The following is an 18,601-nucleotide window of genomic DNA, read 5'->3' as shown; positions in this document are numbered from 1 at the left end:
ACCACATTTTGCAACTTAACATGCCCCAACTGTTTTCTGATGTCATCCGTCGGATATACTATGGCGAAGAAAGCGTCCATTTAGTAAACAAGCAATTTTTTGTATATTACCAAACTAAAATAAAAATACCCAGTTAAAATATAAAATAAATAATTGAAATAAATTAAAAATAAACAAAATATAAAAATTAAAATAAATTAATGAAAATACCCAGTTTTCCAATGCCGCTCGGACACACCTGCGGAAACGTTTCGACGTATTGCCACTTCAAGCGTGAAATCTGCTCTCGGCACTGAACACTCCGGTTGTGTTGAATGCTATATATTTAGTATAACACGCTGGCATCACAAAACGCACTTTACCAAAGCAAGGTACCGCACGTATATGCCGCGTCACGCTGGAATATTGTAAACGGTCTTTTGGCAATACAACGCCGCAGATGCTTGTGCACAGTAAGTGCAGCCTGTTTATACCGAACCTAAACCTGCAGCGACACGAGGCTGAAGGAAGAACACTTGTGCTGCGCCAATGGTCCGCGGTACTGTACCACCACCTTAACAATCGCTAATCCCTACCTTTACCACAGCGTACGTTTTGAAAAAAAAAAAAAAACCTTTGGAATCACTGGAGTTCCTGGAAATAGAGCGGGGAGCGGCGTTACGGCGCGATGGGGCATCGAAGAGAATCGAGCGAAAACGACACGCACAGCGCGTGAGTCGATGCGAGTTGACCTTCAAGAAACTGCGCAGAAACCACGAAAGGAAATGTGAAAGAACTAGGTCGTGAATCAAGAAAGTCTACTGAAGAATTTCAGTGAACAAGGAAAAAAAAACGGCATGCCATGTCCAAAATCTCTTACAGTCAGTGTGTGGTCAACAAAGAGTGCGAAGGAGAAAAGAATAGGAATAGCAAATGAAGGGGGATAGGTAGCAGGCAGCGAGGTCTCACTAAAGTGCGAGGTGCCGTGGCAGGGTTGCTCGCGTGCACGAGTCCTCCGCTCTATTGCATAAGTAATTCCAAAACTAATGGACTCGCGTGTAGGCAGGCGGCAGCAGCCCAGTACTGGAGGACAAAGGTCTCACATGCCCAGCTCCCTGAACGATCCAAGAAATTATACTGATCGGCCTGCTGAATTGATCGCCCGAAATTCGGCAGTCGATACAACGCGTGTGCGCAGTTTTCAATAATGGATTTTATTTTTCTTGAGCTCTGTAATTTTTCTGAATGCCTGCGCTTATGCAGCATAAACTCGTAATCAAATTATGGACAGCAACCTCAGCAGGTGGCCTGTAATCCAACTCCCTGCACAACCATAACCAAGCTCCCACACCATCCATTCGGCAAATAAGTCAGTTTTATGCATGGAACCTAGTTAGTTAGGCAACGTAAACTACAGGATAAAAATAAATAATAAAGCCAGCACACACTAAGGAAATACAGCTGGGATAATACAGCGGGCAGCGATCTAAAGCAAGCAGAAGCATTTTTTCATTTCACACCAACTTATTAGTAAGGATTATTTTTCAAACCACTGGAGAAATGTGCAAACTGCTGATTAGTAAGTTGCAGACCAGTACAAGACACTGCAAAATGGTGCCACGTACTCTATATTTCTACAAATACAGGATTATTCCAGATCTATTTTGTTTTTGAAGGAAATGCGTGAAACCCCAAAATGAAAGAAAGGTGTGGGAGCCCCGCAGTAGCCAGTGTGGCTGGGCAAACTTGAGCGCGCCATGTCGGCAGCCACCAGGGCAGTGCTGCCAGTCGCACAGCCCACATATCAGGCACTTCGACCAGAGCGCAAAGAACATTTTCTTGCAAAAGCCACAACATACCCATTTTCTTTTGGCGCTCGACATTAGGCAGCGTTGAAAAATGCTGCTGTTAGCCCTCAACAACCCCCAAAAATACTGCTTGTGTTTAATTTCCACAATCTGTAGATTTTTTTTTTAAAACCCTTGGCAGCCTCCAATTCATGGGACACTTTGTATATACTATTAGAAATGAAGGAAAGTAATTATTTTGACCAATAACTCTTACAAAGTGCAGACATTTTGTTTACCCTTAAGGTAAAACAAAGATCAGTTTAACATAAAAGTGTCCAACTGAAAAATGAGTTGGTGCTTTAGAACCGTGAAGGGTAGCATGACAAAACAAAGACTGTGGGGTGGAATTGTGAACGCTTACTTAGTGGTAGTGCTGGTGTGAATCCTATCTTTATTCTACTGTGCTACCCTTTTTCACTGACCCAGAAGAATCTATAACGGGGCTAATCACCGAATACAATTTACCAACACCACTATTCCTCACCTTGAAGCAGCATTCAGCCTAATGCAGCCAGTCGATTATCTTTAGTGTGGCGACACAGCACATCCTTAGAGGTGCATCAAACCTGAAACTATATGTCTCACAATAAACGCACATTCTGTGTGATGGCATGGCTTAGTGCACCATTCACAGCACGACTAAATATAACTAATCATGCAAAAGCGTACAATGGCCTGACACAAGTAAATTTTTTCAGTGTTGACAGCTTATTCTACACAAAAAAAGAAAAATCCCAGGATGAATGGCCAGGGAAGCTCTCAAAGTAGGGTCAGCTTTATGGCACATGTGGTCAGAGAAAATGACGTGTAAAATAAGAGAACAGTGCCTAATGATAAGCTTCCAGACCTGTATGACTTATCAAGTGCACTGAACTGAAATTCAATTCTGAGAACATGTGTGGCTTTTTGCAAGTGTGTTACCAGACAAAAAGCACAAAAAGGTATCCCCCAATCTGCACCAGTCCTGAAAATAAAATGCCTTAAAACCACTACACATTTTGCAATGCAAATATGGCGTATATGCATGTGATAACTGAATACTGCAGAGCCACTGTGGCATGCAGCAAGTAGTACTCAGTGCCCATCATGCTAGATACAGAGACAATGGAATGCACAAAATTAGGAAGTGTCCTGTAATGAACAGAACACCAACTTTATTCTGCAGCTGTCAAAGGCACACCTCTGGACGGATGATGCCAGAATGGCAACCAGGTAACAGGTCTATAAAAATCTCAGTTGTAAAGATGCCAGATACAGAAGCACACACAAACTAACAAATGAAAATTCAAGCACAGGTGTAAAAGAAAATGGCTGTATAGTGCCATGAAAACATGATGCCAGTCTGTTTCATCTGTAATGCAACAGTGTCTTCAAACAGTGTGAGATCTGTTTCTAATGCAATGGCTCCAAATTGAGGTCCAAGACACACAAGTGTTGCTTCCATATTTCTAAATGACAAAAATTACACAGGCCATTGAAAAGTGCACTACTCTTGGGAACAGGTTTCACCACTTAGTAAAAAGGCAGAAATACAGCTTTGTAACCAGAAGCAAAATCTCACTACGATCACACTATGATCAACAATGCACACAATTCGCGCATCACAGCACGCAGTCTTCATTAGTATAGACAGTTTAAGCTTGGAAGTTCGCTTTTAATAAACAGTTATCATTGTGTGTAGCTGTGCACACTTCCACAGCAGACCGGGATTTAGGCTCAGGTTGAATGAAAAGCAATAAATGATTCACAATAGCCATACTGGACATCAAACAGTCATTTGGCTATTTTTCTTTGCCCCCTATTCACAGAAAAAAAAAAATGGCTGTGAAGCTCCTCAAATTTAACACAGACAGCCAGCATTAAGAGCCACAGTACTAAGAGCTAAAGGGGACAAAACTGTGTGCTGCAACCATTAAGGGAAGTGTGAATGCTATTTATCATCCGAGGCATCAAAAAATCCCGACTTCCCACCCACCCCACCCCATCTGTTCATAACTGGCACTTAAATTTAAATCATGCAGTGTAGCTACACCTGCACTTTTACAGTGCATACCTCAAAATATGTCAGCGTACAATAATGTCATACGAGCAAAAATAACTTGCATTGCAATGTTCCCTTCAGTAGTGTTGCCTAAAATTGGAAGTTTTTTGGTTGAACAAATCCGGCAGCACAATATTTATTCAACACATTACCAATTATTACTGAATCCAATTTTTGAACAGATGTGAACCTTTCATATGCAGAGCATGTCGCCTGACATGAACAACAACCGTTTCCTATCCACTACAAAGTAAAAACATGTAAAGACTATTAGTATGACAAACTTGCAAGCCTAAACACTAAATAAGCATCACATTGATTATATATTTTTCCCTCAATGCTAATGACAGAAATGAAAGCACACATTTCCTACTGCATGGAAAAGCACGTTTCCTTCTTGAAATGAAAGCACCTTGAAGATCGTGGTGAAATTCCTAAGAGCTGTGCACTGCCTGTAATCACAATTTACATCAAAATTCTGCATGGCACACAATTGGTAGCAGTTGATGATGCAAAATGCACTATGCTATTACAAGAAAAGTAAAGTCAAACATATCTGTGATGTCATGAAGTACAAAGTACAAATTACACAAATGAGCAACATTTCCTAAAGCAAGGCAGATGCTTCTGGTTTTATAAACTTGACTGTTCAAGGCTGCATACAAATCAGCAGTACATGAATATCCAAAATATGTGTCAAAATTCACAGACCTCTGCATAAAGTAAACTTATTACTCATAAAAATATGAATATACCAAAGCATATCACTCTTGGTTATTACTAGCACCTCTATCATGAATCATTTGAATACCTGAGCACTTGTCAAATGACACAAAAGTGTTGCTGTTGCACATGTTATCACTACAGAGTTAAAATGCATTTATCTATGAATATAAAAATAGACTGACAGTTGCATGTCACCAAAACCTGGAATGTATTTGATCTTTGCTCACAGGCAACATCCCATGCAAAATTCTGCAAGGTACCTCTCGTAAAACCACACAAGTACAGATTATAATGAAGCGAGACCTCCCAATCCCGTTCATTGTCTCATCTGAATCATTCTTGCCAGAAAAGCAAAACCACTCACATTGTTAAGACAAGCCAAACCACAGGTACTCCATGATATTAAGCATATAATCTTTCTACCAATTTCTCCTCTGTAACATAATCCTGCGCCAAAGCCACGCATTTCGCTCAGCCGAGCTTTAACTCACTGCTCAAAGTTGCATAGAAAGGACTTCTTAGCTCAGCAGCACACCACTCATACAAGCGACCGAGCAAACCCAATTCATTATTCGTGCATTCATATATAAAGCAAGCATGTACATTATTTACCCACATGCTTAAAAGCATCATTTCACTTCTGCAAATGAAGCTTGAGTCAACAAGTAACATAAGCTAGCTACAGGTTCAACTGTTTCCCAAAACCATCACATCTGCTGTCTTAAGGTACGAACACATTGGCAGAAAAACGTGCGGCAAGCCACTGGCGGCACAGGTGGCGAGGAGTGCGCAGGAAAGCGCGGCCGCACAAAGCTCCTTTCTTGCCAGACCGGTCGAGGTCCCTGCTAGTGGAGGAACACGCGTGGCTTCGCTGTAGCCTGTGGAAGGCAACTTTGCTAGGAGCTAAGAGGTGGCGGCACTGACGCTCCCCACGTGACTAATTCGGGCGTTCATCATTGGTCTCCCCGGTCTGTGGCACGCGGCAAGCCGCCGAAAATGGCTCCTCGACCTATCCTTTGCGCGGCAGATCAATCCGCTGCCGCGGCAGGTTTCGCGGAAAGCGGCTTGCCGCCACTGGCGTGCCGCCCACGTTTTGCCGCCAGTGTGTCTGTACCGTTAAACCTGTGTCTGCAGCATAATGTTACCAGAAGAATATGCAGGTCAAGCCTCTGGGCTATAGTACAATACTACTGCAAATGATCTCCCCAATTTCATTTTTCTGTCAAATGTACTCTAGTGGACTTGTGGCACTGAAACATATACATCATAAGAGTAACTCACCAAAATTTGATCTAATGCGACAAAAGCCTTCTTGTCTCTTCACAAAAGGTGCGTGGTGATATGTGCGTGTGCGTGTGTGCATGCGTGTGCGAGGTTTTTTGAGACTACCATTATTTAATGAACCTTATACTGCAAATTTTTTTCTTGTCCTAATTTTTTTATTTCCCACCAAGTTTGGTAGCCATGTGACATTTCATTCTGGCACAAATTGATTTTAAAGTTTGCATTTCCGTGGCCTCAGTTCAGACGATTTCTATGAGCAACACTGAATTTTCAACGTCACAAACGTGCCACATGTCAATACCCGCTCCCTGCTTCACTAACAAAGTTTTGCAAAGCTCATATTAGGTCGTCTCAGGCATGTTATGAAAGGATTCAGTCACCAGCCACTATTTCAGCCATACAACATGCGTACAAGTGTTTTTCTAGTAATGTTTATGGCATCATCACTGCTTCACGTGGAGCATCATCCCTGGCCATGGATTGAGTTTGGGTTTCAATTTGTCATTTTAGCTGTTTTAAAACTGTTCCACTTCATGTTTTTAAACATGGTTTGTTGTGACGGAGAGAGGGGACCTTAAGGAATGTGATGCGCCTACCAACTCAAGACGTTCAAGAAACGTTTTGAGTTGCCCTTTAAAATCCATCCATATTTACGTAAATTAGACCATACAAGTTGTACAGCGCTGCACTGGGCCTGCCTCAGTCAAAAATCCATACCTTATGCACTGGCTTCAGTAATTGTGGCCCCAGCATCAGTGAAAAGACAATTACTGTGACATGTGTGCCATGACAAAGGCATGCGTATTCCAAACTTGTTGCTTCACATCAAATCTAGTTGAGTTACTCTTATAATCTCCGCTCGTTATCACCACAAGTCCTATACCTTGCATAAAAATGAAGGATAATATCAGATCATTTATTACCTCTTCTAACAAAGTCCCACATATTTTAACAAATAACACGCCATTTGAACAGTCATTAGTAAGCACTAATGATGTTCGCAGATTTAAAACCATTGCTTATTTTAACAACAGAGCAAGAAGAGCACAGGCAAAGAAATCAGATGTGCTTTCACTAGCAAACACAACATAGACAATGGTTCAACGCGCTGTATCTAGGTCATCTCACTGGGACGTTATACAGATAAAAGTGCAACAGTCAAACATCATCGTGCTCTGCATGGAACCGTATGCAACTGATATGATGTACTATGAGTGATATGTATGTTTATGTATTGCAGGTGGCATCACCGGTTATACACAGTGGCAAGAAACCTGTGTTCACTCCACACATAACACAAGTCTACACACTACCCTTCATGTGAGGAGTGCACACATCTGTGTGTAATCAAAAGGCAAAATCAACAAACAGCTTCAAAATGGAATGCACAACACACGAAACAGCATCTGATGTAAAACAATGCTGCTCAGACAGCTATCTTTGAGATTCTTCATTTGGCCAACAAAAGGTCATCAACTTAAATGCCTGAATGCAGTACTTAAAACCTCCTTTCATACTTGTCACAGCCAGTACAGCCTTTCAAAGGCAAGATATCAAGTAAGAGGACGGAATTAGAATGGCTGTGGAAGGCACTCTTTGGGTGCCAACACAAGTGGCATGAAAAAAAAAAGGAGGAAAAAAAGGGGGGGGGGGGGGGGGGGGCGTAGTTACAAAATGAGACTCATTCATATTGAGTTATGGCATCTGCAAAGTACACAACCACAACTAAGCAGTAAAAGCAACACACAATCTCAATTTTTTTTCTGAACACAAACTGCAGGAAAATTGCAGTATTTAAGCATGTACCTGATTAGGATCAGCCTGTTATCTAAAAGAATGTTCTTAAAACCTACTACTTCCAGACCTTGTCTTTGCTTTTGACAAAATTTGTTGGCACAGGCCAACTAAAAGACACCCTTGGCTTCAGCCATAATGTTTTCAGAGGGCGTCGCTTGCCAGCACGCTCGCAAAAAATACTTCAGTACACCCATGAAATGGGCACCCACTGAGGTTCTGTTGATAGTGAATCAACCACATCCTTGAGCTGTTCAAAGGTCTTTTCAAAGTTGTTGTTTACAAGGATTGTGTCGAAATAGCGTTCATAAGCTCTCTGAAGCTGGGCACTTTCCTCAATGGTCCTCTTGAGATCTTCATCCTGTACAAAAAGGCAGGCTTAACTCTGGCTACAATGGTATTCATGGCTTATAATCGCAGCTCAGTGATTATCATGCCCTCTGGCAATAGCAGCTTCTATTAAAGACGCACATGTGACTGCAAAAATTTAGAAAACTATTCTTTTTTACACTTTGCAGTGACATTAAAAGCAGTCTTTATTAAACAGCAACGTTAAACTAAACGACAAGGATTGTTATCAATTCTTAGCCTAGCAACTTGGAGTATTATTAAGTTATTTAAATTCATAATTAAAATAATTTGTCACCTGCAGTCAATCCTCACAGATCAACATCTCCCAATTCTCCCTCTCCCTAATAAATCAATAGTAACAAGAACGTTCTTTCAAGAATTCTCAAGGATTTTTCATGTTCTGGTTCAATAGCTTCGGCTGTAAGGAAGCAAATGTCTCCACAGTGAACTAATTTCGGCAGACAAATGTTTTTAAGCATTACAACGTGCACAAATGTCCAGCCACACGAATGGTATGGCTCCACAGAAGTTAAGAAATACAACACAAGAATCAGACCAAATAACTGCACTGTCAGCTACACTGCAATACATGAATGACGTTATAAATAAAAGGAAATTTTTCCAACATAAAGCACCCACTAGGATATCTACGCATGTCTACAGCTATGATACATACTCGGCCCTTTTGCTGTCGAGAAAAAAAATGCATGCATCAAAACATAAGAATGAAAACAGAAATAAATGCAATAAAAAAACTGAAACTACTACTACTTTCTACACTACAGTGAATACATACTTTTCCCTTTCTCTGCAAATAGAAAAAATTGTAACATGCAACCATAAACAGTCAACTTTCAAAACAAAAAGCAGAAGGCATAAAAAAAATATAAACAGAACTTGCACAGAAAAAGAGCTTGCTAATTCAGTAAGATTAATTTTATTGCACTTCAAAGTACCAGCAAAAGCTTCTTTTTATAGGCTCAAATACACACTTTTTGCACTGAATCAGATCACAAATTCTCTGAATCAGATCGCACAACCTGGCTGTATTCAACCTAGCTGGACACAACCTGGCTGGTGTGCACTAGAAGCTGCAGGACATACGCGATCCTTTAAATTATCAGTGGGACCAAAGGCAAACAAAACTTGTTTTCGAGATAACGGTATGGTGACCAAAAAAACACACATCTCTGCGTAGCACCGCTGCATTTAATCTGTAAACCTTGCACACTACGTGAAGAGGCATAATAACCATATTGCTCGCTATGAGAAAAATTCTTGATTTCTTCTCTTCTGCAATATACACAACCATGACAGGGAAGCACTACTTGAAGCCCCAAAAAATTTCCTCTGCTTAGTACTGTGAAATAAACACATCATAATCTATAAGCTGCAAGCAGAATATACTCGAAAGATTAATAGAGTAATAGCAGCACTATGGTCAAGTGCTATGCTTGAAATTATAAACTGAAATGACCTTCCTACAGACTATCCAAAGCAATTACAATCAGCGATGCACAATTTCAGGGCACTGAATTAGCTATAGCGTAACAGCCATGAAAACTTCATAAACCTGACCAGCGATCATAGTGACTGGGCTTGAGCAGGCATTTAGTAACAAGCCTGAATTTGAGCCCAACAGTACCGCATTATCTTGCATAATTTGCGCCCGCAAGCATTTTGCACGCCCTAATTTATTGCCTGGATTTATAAAAAAAAAAATGGTAGGGTTTTAACGCAGTTAAAGCCGAGTAGGACATGCGAAAGCACTTGAGACAACACCGCCTCAAAGGCAACCACATGCAAGGTCTTATCGTCAGCCATTATTGGCAGCCGCGCGTGGGGAGGGGGTGATGGTTCCATGCGTTGACAATGCAGCTGTGCAAGCAAGACCTCCACCACTGGTGCTCCGTCAAAGGTTGATGCTTCACACACATCTCGGGTTTTTCAGCTTTGCTGGTGAAGTAGCGCTTTCGCGCTAAAGCTTTTACCCGCACATTTTACGCTCCCCATGTTTTCCGCTGTGACAGACCCCCAGCATGCACGAGATGACGCAGGTGCGCACAAGGCAGGCTTGGGAAGAATGGTGTGGCCGCTTTGCCATGTGCAGCTGCGAAAGGTGCAAGTGGCGAGGGGACAAACTGCACACCGTTTACCCGGCTCGGCAACGCTGGCGGTCACTTTCCCGGATGAACAGGTGCGCATGCGCCAGAATCCGAAACTACCGAACCGTTTGCTTTTCAGTTTGGCACTACTCAGCCGGGCTGCATGAGAGGGCACTGTTTTATCGCCTGTTATCTCCACTTGCCTTTGACTGCTGGCTTTGTGATAGTATTGTTGTGAATTTATTGCACTGAGCTGCACACGCACTGTCATGCCATCCCGCAGGGAACTACATAAGGTAGGTGGAGCAGGAGCAGCTCTGTCTTATATTTGGATTCAACTTTTTTTTTGGCCAGTGAGGGGGGAGTTATAGTGTCGACGTATAGGCGGCAAAATACAGTATATATTGTGTGCTATGACCTTTCTAGTTTTTTAGGACGTGTTCACAAAATTTTTGCATAATGTGCACACTCCCTGTTTGAAGCCTTATTCAAAGACAAAAAAAAAGTGCACAAATTATGCAAGTAAATACGGTAGTTCTCTCATGCATAGACATCAGGGCCACCAAACTGCTCCCACAGGCAGCTGCTGAATTAATTTGAATGAAATACGGCGCATTGAATGAGAAAGACTACTTGTAATATCTATTTCAGTACCTAGCCACTAACGGAAGCATAATTTCAATCTAAGCCTAAATTTTTACTAATACGTTGCCAAAGGTTACAAAACTCGAAGAAAACTTTTTAAAATTTCACATTTACGGCTCTATAGCTTTGCAACTTAAAAACAGACCTCACAATGCTGTAAACTACACCTGTTAGAGCACATAAGCATAATCAAAACTGGCATGTTAAAATTTATTCTATGCTGTGCAGTCACCTATAAAAAATAATTTTCAAACATGGAGGACGGAAAGAACTCAGGAGAGGCGGTTATGCCTAAGTTTTTGAAGCCGCACATGAAGGCTCCCTCCTCCTGCTCTGCCCCCCCCTCCCCCCCCCCCCCCCCCCCTTCTTGGCTGCCATCTCAGCGTGCTCGCGCATGCACAGCAGACAATGCAGCTGGGCCCAATGTTACTACTGCTGTGCCGATGGCCAATGACTCCCAGTAGTCCTTGTGAAAGTGCATGACTTCCAGCACACCTTTTGACATGCAGCTCAGATAGCGTGGGCCTCTCTTGAGGTTTTCTTCCTCCATGTTTGCAAATAACACCCAACGTCGTAGTTTACCACAATGTAATTGAAGACGCCAATCTCGTTTCCTCTAAACATTCTAACAGGTGCAATTTACAGCAATGTGACATGTTTTTTTTTCATTACAAGATCACAGACTAGGCCAAAAAAATATATTTTTGAAAATTTCAATTCAGTGCGTTTCTGGCAATTTTTAGAAACATGAGAACTTAGGAAATCCCACTTCAAATAATTTGATTCTAATCTCTTCTTTCAGCATAAAACCAATTATGTACAAATAGTGCAGCGACTTTCTGATGTGAGCATTTCTACGTTCTCCATGCGCCTGAATATGAAAACTAAAGTTGAGCCTGAGCTAAAGCTCCTTTTTGAGCAAAACAGCTACAGATGGAAAGTTGTGTAAGCTCCGTTACTCTTATATTGGTAGGACAACCAAATTTCCCAACATTATAGACAGTACAAAATATGTAGCAAATGGCATTTTCAAAAGATTGTATGTAGCATGTTGACTTCTGAGGAAGGCACAAGAAAGACATGACAGAACTGCTCATAATATTTAGTATCACCTAGCATTGAATAATTACAAAGGTGGTGGTGAAACACCTTTATTGCCAATGCCCCTAGTCCGGGGTTAGTTACAGTGAGTTTGGTCAGTACTGTGAAGTCCAAACGAATCTGACTATACCGCATAGAAAAGAATACCTTTGATTACCCGGAATAGAAGGAATCTGACACAATAGAAGCCACAGAGCTGTTAACTAGCTCTCTGAGCATTAAATGCCAGGTGTTTCAGCAAAGCCCACCAGTGATTTTTATTAACTGGCTTTTTGCATTATAAAGATAGCATTTGAAGCATACGAGTATCAGTTGTGGCAGATGTCAGGAAACAGGGTAATCATGTCAACTAGTAAGCTGAATAAAAAATTCACATGATTAATTTTTTAACTATTACGCTTGGCACATGGTTGGAATTAGAGATCTGTAGGTGGCTATTAGTAATGGCTATATCAGTTTTTACAATATAAAAATACGATTACACCCGGCACTCTTCCGCAATGAATTTTGTCTTACAGCCTGCGATTCAGCAGCGGTATGGCTGTGGAGTGCACACAGGGATCTCAAGCAGTACACGTCATTCGGTGAAGCATGTGTTACATGACCTTTTATGTACTGCCCTGGCTGGTGCTCTCGAGCGGTGGCCGTGGCAGGACAGCGAAAGTCCCATGACACGCATGCCACTGATGAAGTAATACTGACATCTGAGCTAGTTGGTACAGCATCTTGGAAAAAACAGCGCAAAAAGACGATGGACATAGAAAGAACAGACACCAAAAGAGCTGATTCGCAACTGATCTTGCTTTGGAAGACCCATTTCAGACATGAAATTCTTTGGCTGTTGTGGATTACCTTAGACACCAGAACCATGGTGCAATCTGTGCGTTCAGTATAGATGTCAAGGACCTTTTCTAGTCGCCTCCAGCAAGATACTGTGTTGAAATGTTAGTGACTGCATCACAAATAACGATGAAGAACGCTAATGTTAATGCCTGTGATATTTCAGTTGCTTCTTTTTTAGAGTTGTTAACTTTTTATCTCATTTCTACCTTTGTTGAATTGGACGGCTGTCTGTTTCTTAAAAAAACTGGCGTATGCATTTGTTCAAAAGTAGCTCCGATACTTAGCGATAATTTCCTTTCTAGGGTTGATAAGTGCATTGCTGAGACTTGAGCAGCCTTTCAAAAAAGATTTTCAGGTACGTTGAAGACTATCTGGCATTCGTAGACAGACCTAGTTTTATCAAGCACGTTGTGGATGTAGTCAAAATATTTAAAGAAAGTGGATTTGGACGTGCGTTCACCTTCGACAGGCCCACTGATGACCATTTGCTATTCCTAGACATTAAACTCCGTTTTCAGCAGGATCATGTGTGCTGGAAGTATTCCCCAAGGTCAGTGAAGCCGCTTTTAAATTTTCAGTCAGGAAATTATAAAATTGTGAAATGTGGCACTGCTGCGGCTTGCCTGGGATCAGCTTTGCACAAGTCAGGTACTAACTCAATGAATGACAATTTCTGTGAACAAGTTGGCAGATTAAGGCTGGCTGGGTTTCCTGAGGATGTCTTGTCCCTCGCCTCAATAAGGTGCTTATGAAAGTTAAAGATACCAAGAGGTTATCACCCACGATTGCTGAAGTCGGAAAGAAAAAGAAAAAAGTAACGGTTCTTCCATGTGTTTAACATTTCACTCAAATAAAAAAATGACGGTAATAAGTACAGTATCAATGTGCTATTTTTGGCCCCCAAAAAATGTGGCAGAATCTGCACTATGGTCGGAACACACTCTGGTAGTGAAGGGCATGGCAGGGCTAGGGGATGTGCAGTAAACCTTGTAAACCAGCACGCCACTTGTGAAAAAGCGGTGGTCTATAAAATTCCGCTCTCCTGTGGTAGTACGTACATTGGACAAATTGGCCGCTGCTTAAATGTATGACTGCAGGAGCATAACCTATCTCTGAAGAAACTGCCTTCTTCAAAGTAGTGAAGCATTGTAGTGAATGTCGTGGGTGTGAGCCTTTTTTTTACCAAACCACAATTTTTTTTCGGCATCATAATCAACTAACAAGGAAGGTGTTAGAGGCCTACCATATCTGTAAAGAACAAGCACACATGTGTTAGTGACCCATCAGTTGTCCTGCATGAAATGGAGTTGTACCGTACTTACTCGCATAATTTGCACACCCCCAACTTATTACCCGGATTTTTGAAGAAAAAAAAACAAATACTTTTACCCATCTATTTTCACTCCCTGCTACGCAAGCACACCAGCAGGCTTGGGAACATAGGTTCGGCTACGTCACACGCGCAGTTGCGAAAAGCGAGTGCGTGGTGTTAAAACAGTCGGTAATCTGTTTGTAAATTGCTTCCAGTAAGAAAAAGTAAACTGTGCACCGTTTACCTGGCTCGTTCACACCAGTGGTCAATTTCCTGTACGATAGGCTGCGAGTGTAAACTTCTGGTAACCTACGAAGCGTGAGTTGCATCATAATCCATAACTACCAAACCATTGGCTATTCTGTTTGCCACTACTCAGCTGGGCCGCATATGACGGCGCCGTTTTATCGCCTTTTGTCTCCATTTGCCTCGGACTGCTGACTTTGCAATTGTATCGTTCCGGGTTTCTTGCTTTGAGCTGCACACGTGCCGTCATGCCATCCTGCAAGGAACTACATAACGTGGAACGGGGCGAGCGCGGGGGGTTATGCGTCGAGTTATGTTTCGAGTCAACTTTTTTTTTACCAGCGTGGGGCGCGAGTTGCAGAGTCGACTTAAACGTGGCAGTATGCCATATAAATTCTGCGTTATAACCTTTTTAAAGTTTTTAGGACGTGTTCGCGAAATCTCCGCATAATTTGCACACCCCCATTTTGAAGCCTTAATTCTAGGAACAGAGTACGCAGATTATGCAAGTAAATATGGTATCTAAATGCACCTCATCCATATCTTCTCTTTTGTTGTTCTGTGAGTATACAATCAGTTCAGAGTCAGCGCTTGTGGTGTCTGTTCTTTCTACGTCCATTGTCTTTCCGCGTTGTTTTTTCCACGATGTCACTGATGATATGTACAGGTAGGCCTCCCTGTGTACGCTCCACAGCCGTGCTGCTTTTGAATCACATTTTTTAAATTCTAAAAACTGATATGACAATTACTACGGCCAACTACAAATCTCTCATTGCAACCAGGTGCCTAAGTGTAATACATAGTTAAAAATTTATCTATTAGAATTTAGTTAACCAGCTTACAATTCACATGATTGACCAGCCCCCTTGACATCTGCCACCACTGGCATTACTATGATGCAAAAGCTGTCTTTCAGACTATTTTAAAAAATTAGTGGCAGGCTTTGCAGAAACACCTGGTATATAAAAATAGATTTGCATTGTGCTCGCCATCACAAACGTCATTGATAAATTGTAGCAAAAACAGTCAAAGCAAGAGCCAATCCCTAATTTTCCATACTGTATTTTGGTTCTATACCCTTCAAAGTTAGCTCTAACTCTGCACTACAACGGCTCTCACAGCCTAACTGTTGCCTCATAACAGCAAACTTCATTGATAACCACAATTCTAAGTGGTATAGCTTATGGCAATGTTTAAGCATAAATCTACTTAGACTAAGGGAAATTATATATATAAAACAGTACATTACCTCCTGAAGAGATGCCAAGCTTTCAAGAGTCCTTGCCCGTCGTGAACCATGTCGACTCATGGCTCTATCAAACTAAATTTATGAAGAAAAAAAAATAATCCAAGTTTCACTCCAAGCAAAGAGCAGCAATAGTCAAGAGCAAAGAATTAAACTGTGAAGGAGCAAGAAAGATGAAGCATAAAAACTGCCTTACTATATGGTTAAATTTAATCACTCTTGAGCTTCACTGCTTGGTCCCAGCTGACTAATATTAACTACATGACAGTAATTAAATGAGAAGTTTAACCATGGAGAATAACAAGAAAGCTTTTTAATATTGCAGCAAAGAAAGAAATCATACCAAGGAATAAAGGGCATAAATTAAAAAATAACTAATCCATGGTCTTCTGCATCACTTGGGCCAAACTTTGCTGCTTGCAAAAACAAAAAGCCGTTGGCCCAAGATAACAGCAGCACTGTAGCTTACAGTAAGACAAATTCATCTAAATGTACACACCCTTTGTATATATAAGCACATATATTTAACTTTAAACATATATGAACTTGAATGAATTCGTAACCAAACTTGGATTCAGGGCTGCTGGTCTACTTGGGAGTAAATTGCATACACTCTAACACCTACTCGAGAGGTTTGCCTGGCCTGTTAAATGAGCCACATTCACGGCTGCTGGTGTAGACAAGCAGCCCTGTATGTGGCTCATTTAAAAGGCCAGGCAAACCAGCAGCCCTGAATGTGGCTCATTTAACAGGACAGGCAAACCTCTCGAGTAGGTGTTAGGGTGTATGCAATTTACTCTTCAGTTTTAAATAGTTTCCCACATTAGCACTATCATTATGCGATACACATCCTACCGTGAGATTGCGGCTGCTTCCATATCCATGATGACGCCCATATTCATGCATCTGTCGGAAGTGCTCCAGCTGAGGTGCAGCAATGAAGACCACGTAAGGCATGAACTCTGGTGTGTTCAGGATTTTCAGATACTGCAAGAAGACATTGCCAACTATGAGTTCCTAATGACACGTGGTGCAGCTGAGCTACTTTTTTTTTAAATGACAAAAGATGGGTCATAGCACACATAAGGCGCACTACTAAATGACTAGCACTCTATTCCTGCTGCTGACACTCCTCACTTAGAGCATGGTTGCAGCATCAACCTTCCCAACATATTCCTGCTGAACAGAAATGCACTTGGCCTACTTGTATGGCAGTTTTTACCAGCTCCTGGGGGCACACTGCAGCTACTCCTTAGTCTAGTTCATGGACAACCATAAAATGACGTACTTGCACATGTCTGTTGATGGCACCATTTCTTATTTTTTTTATTCATGAAATTTTTATGTCCTGCACTTGCACCTAATCTAAGAGGAGCACTGTATTTCAGAGTTCCACGCGCACTTATGTACATGCTGGTGGTCTGGTACAGCAGACAGCACAAAATTAGGGAGTAAAAGTTTGTTTGCCTTGGTCACTTGTTTCTTGGTCAGCATTATCGCGCACCGGCTGAAGTCCTTCTCTGCAATAGCGTATGTAACGTACGTAAACCAACTTATGAAAACCATTGCTTATACATTACTGAGATGTCTAGCTCTCCTGCTTTGATAATCACGCTTTAGCACCGTGCTACGCTAATCAGGAATCGTGATGTGCAGCCTCCATGCAACGGGTGCAGGTGTGCACCCAGCATGGCATGAATGGGGAGTAAGAAAAAGAGTTCCGACTTAGATTCACCTTTCCCTGCAGGACAAACCTCAACTTGCTTGATTTTTTTCCTTTGTTGAAAAATCTATCTGTGCCTAATTCACAAAGTACCCATCTTGTGCAGGCATGTGTGGTGTGGCGATGTCAAAAATGATTCTTGCCACCACCACACATCTCATTCCGAAGCGACCACCAGTTCAAAATTTCCCGACTGATTTGCACAGGACCCAGCTCCTGGACTGATTTGGATTGCAACTATTTCATTCCAAAGCCTAGTTCAGACTGGAGGCACCGCCCCATTCAGTCACCTCTATACCTTCTTTCCAAAAGATCCAATTCGTACAACAATGTACTCGATTTTGTTCATCACGTTGTTCAATGTTTTTCACCTACTAGAGTCGATCCCACTTATAACGAACCCGACAGAAATATGGACTATGTTCATTGTATCCGGTGTTCGCAGTAAGAGGACTCTGCATATTACAGCTAAAGATACTAAGTTCATCAAAAATAGCATTTATTACTTTAAAACTATATCAAGTGCATCTATTTCAAGATAACAGACCCTAACTAGGGCCCTTAGTCTTGGGGTAAAACCCAATTTTACCCAATTCTTGCATCCCGAAATTATTTCTTAAAAATTGTGGTAAACCAAATTTCTCCCCAAATATGAGCCTTCAAGATGATGTTGGTTTTCCAGTTCACAGAGCTCAAGAGACCGCAATAAAATATGTGGATATCTAGTGTTTACTCCTGAGGGGTGCCTACGGTCAACTAGAAATCTTATAAACTTCTTTTAACGCTCATTTTTATGAGGTGGATGAATTATAGGATAAGTTCCAAAAAGGGCGATTTAGAAGTGAGAGGCCAAAAGCATGGCTGCCGAAAAGGCAACTTATCGGAGTCACTGTATGAAGCTTTACCAAAGATATCGGCACCCTAATCCTTAGACCTTGTGTGTTTAAAATTATCGTTGTGATACTGTTCTCACACTGTACGCATAAAGGCAGACTGGTCTTGCTCAGATGCGGCAGTGCTTCGTACGATATTGATAATATACGCAATGAAATATTTGTAATAGATTAAGAAAAAATTTTAATTCGTGAACAATTTTTTAGTGGAACCTGTGAATTCCTTATTTATGAAATAATAAGCAAAATATAGGGCATTTTATGCCCAGCAGAAAAACAAACCGTTGTATTAAACTTTCCTACGATGGAAAAAAGACGCCAAAAACCCCGAACTACGAAAATTTTTCCTGAATAACCCGATTTTCCCCAATATTTGAGCTCGAAAAATATTGCCTGATGTTTACCCCCCAAATTACAGAAAAAATAAAACCTGAAAACCAAAGGCCCTAGGTACAACTGATC

The 18,601-nt window shown here is 41.4% G+C and overlaps 1 protein-coding gene across 2 annotated transcripts in view; it reads right to left on the bottom strand.

Annotated features, from left to right (window-relative positions):
• Positions 1–6,782: 6,782 nt before the first annotated feature.
• Positions 6,783–18,601, bottom strand: part of LOC144113600 (protein PALS2-like) — a 56,308-nt gene continuing 44,489 nt past the window's right edge. For both annotated transcript variants that reach the window (XM_077646769.1, XM_077646770.1), the window contains exons 12-14: positions 16,379–16,510; positions 15,527–15,598; positions 6,783–8,035 (exon numbers count right to left, since the gene is read on the bottom strand). In XM_077646769.1, the coding sequence (XP_077502895.1) occupies positions 7,859–8,035; positions 15,527–15,598; positions 16,379–16,510 (381 nt within the window). In that variant the 3' untranslated portion in view covers positions 6,783–7,858. The remainder of the gene's footprint in view (positions 8,036–15,526; positions 15,599–16,378; positions 16,511–18,601) is intronic.

Source organism: Amblyomma americanum, chromosome 1, assembly GCF_052857255.1.
Source record: "Amblyomma americanum isolate KBUSLIRL-KWMA chromosome 1, ASM5285725v1, whole genome shotgun sequence".
Classification (NCBI taxonomy): Eukaryota; Metazoa; Arthropoda; class Arachnida; order Ixodida; family Ixodidae; genus Amblyomma; species Amblyomma americanum.
Note: the sequence above shows the minus strand (reverse complement) of the source record. Positions and strands in the feature narration are given on the sequence as shown.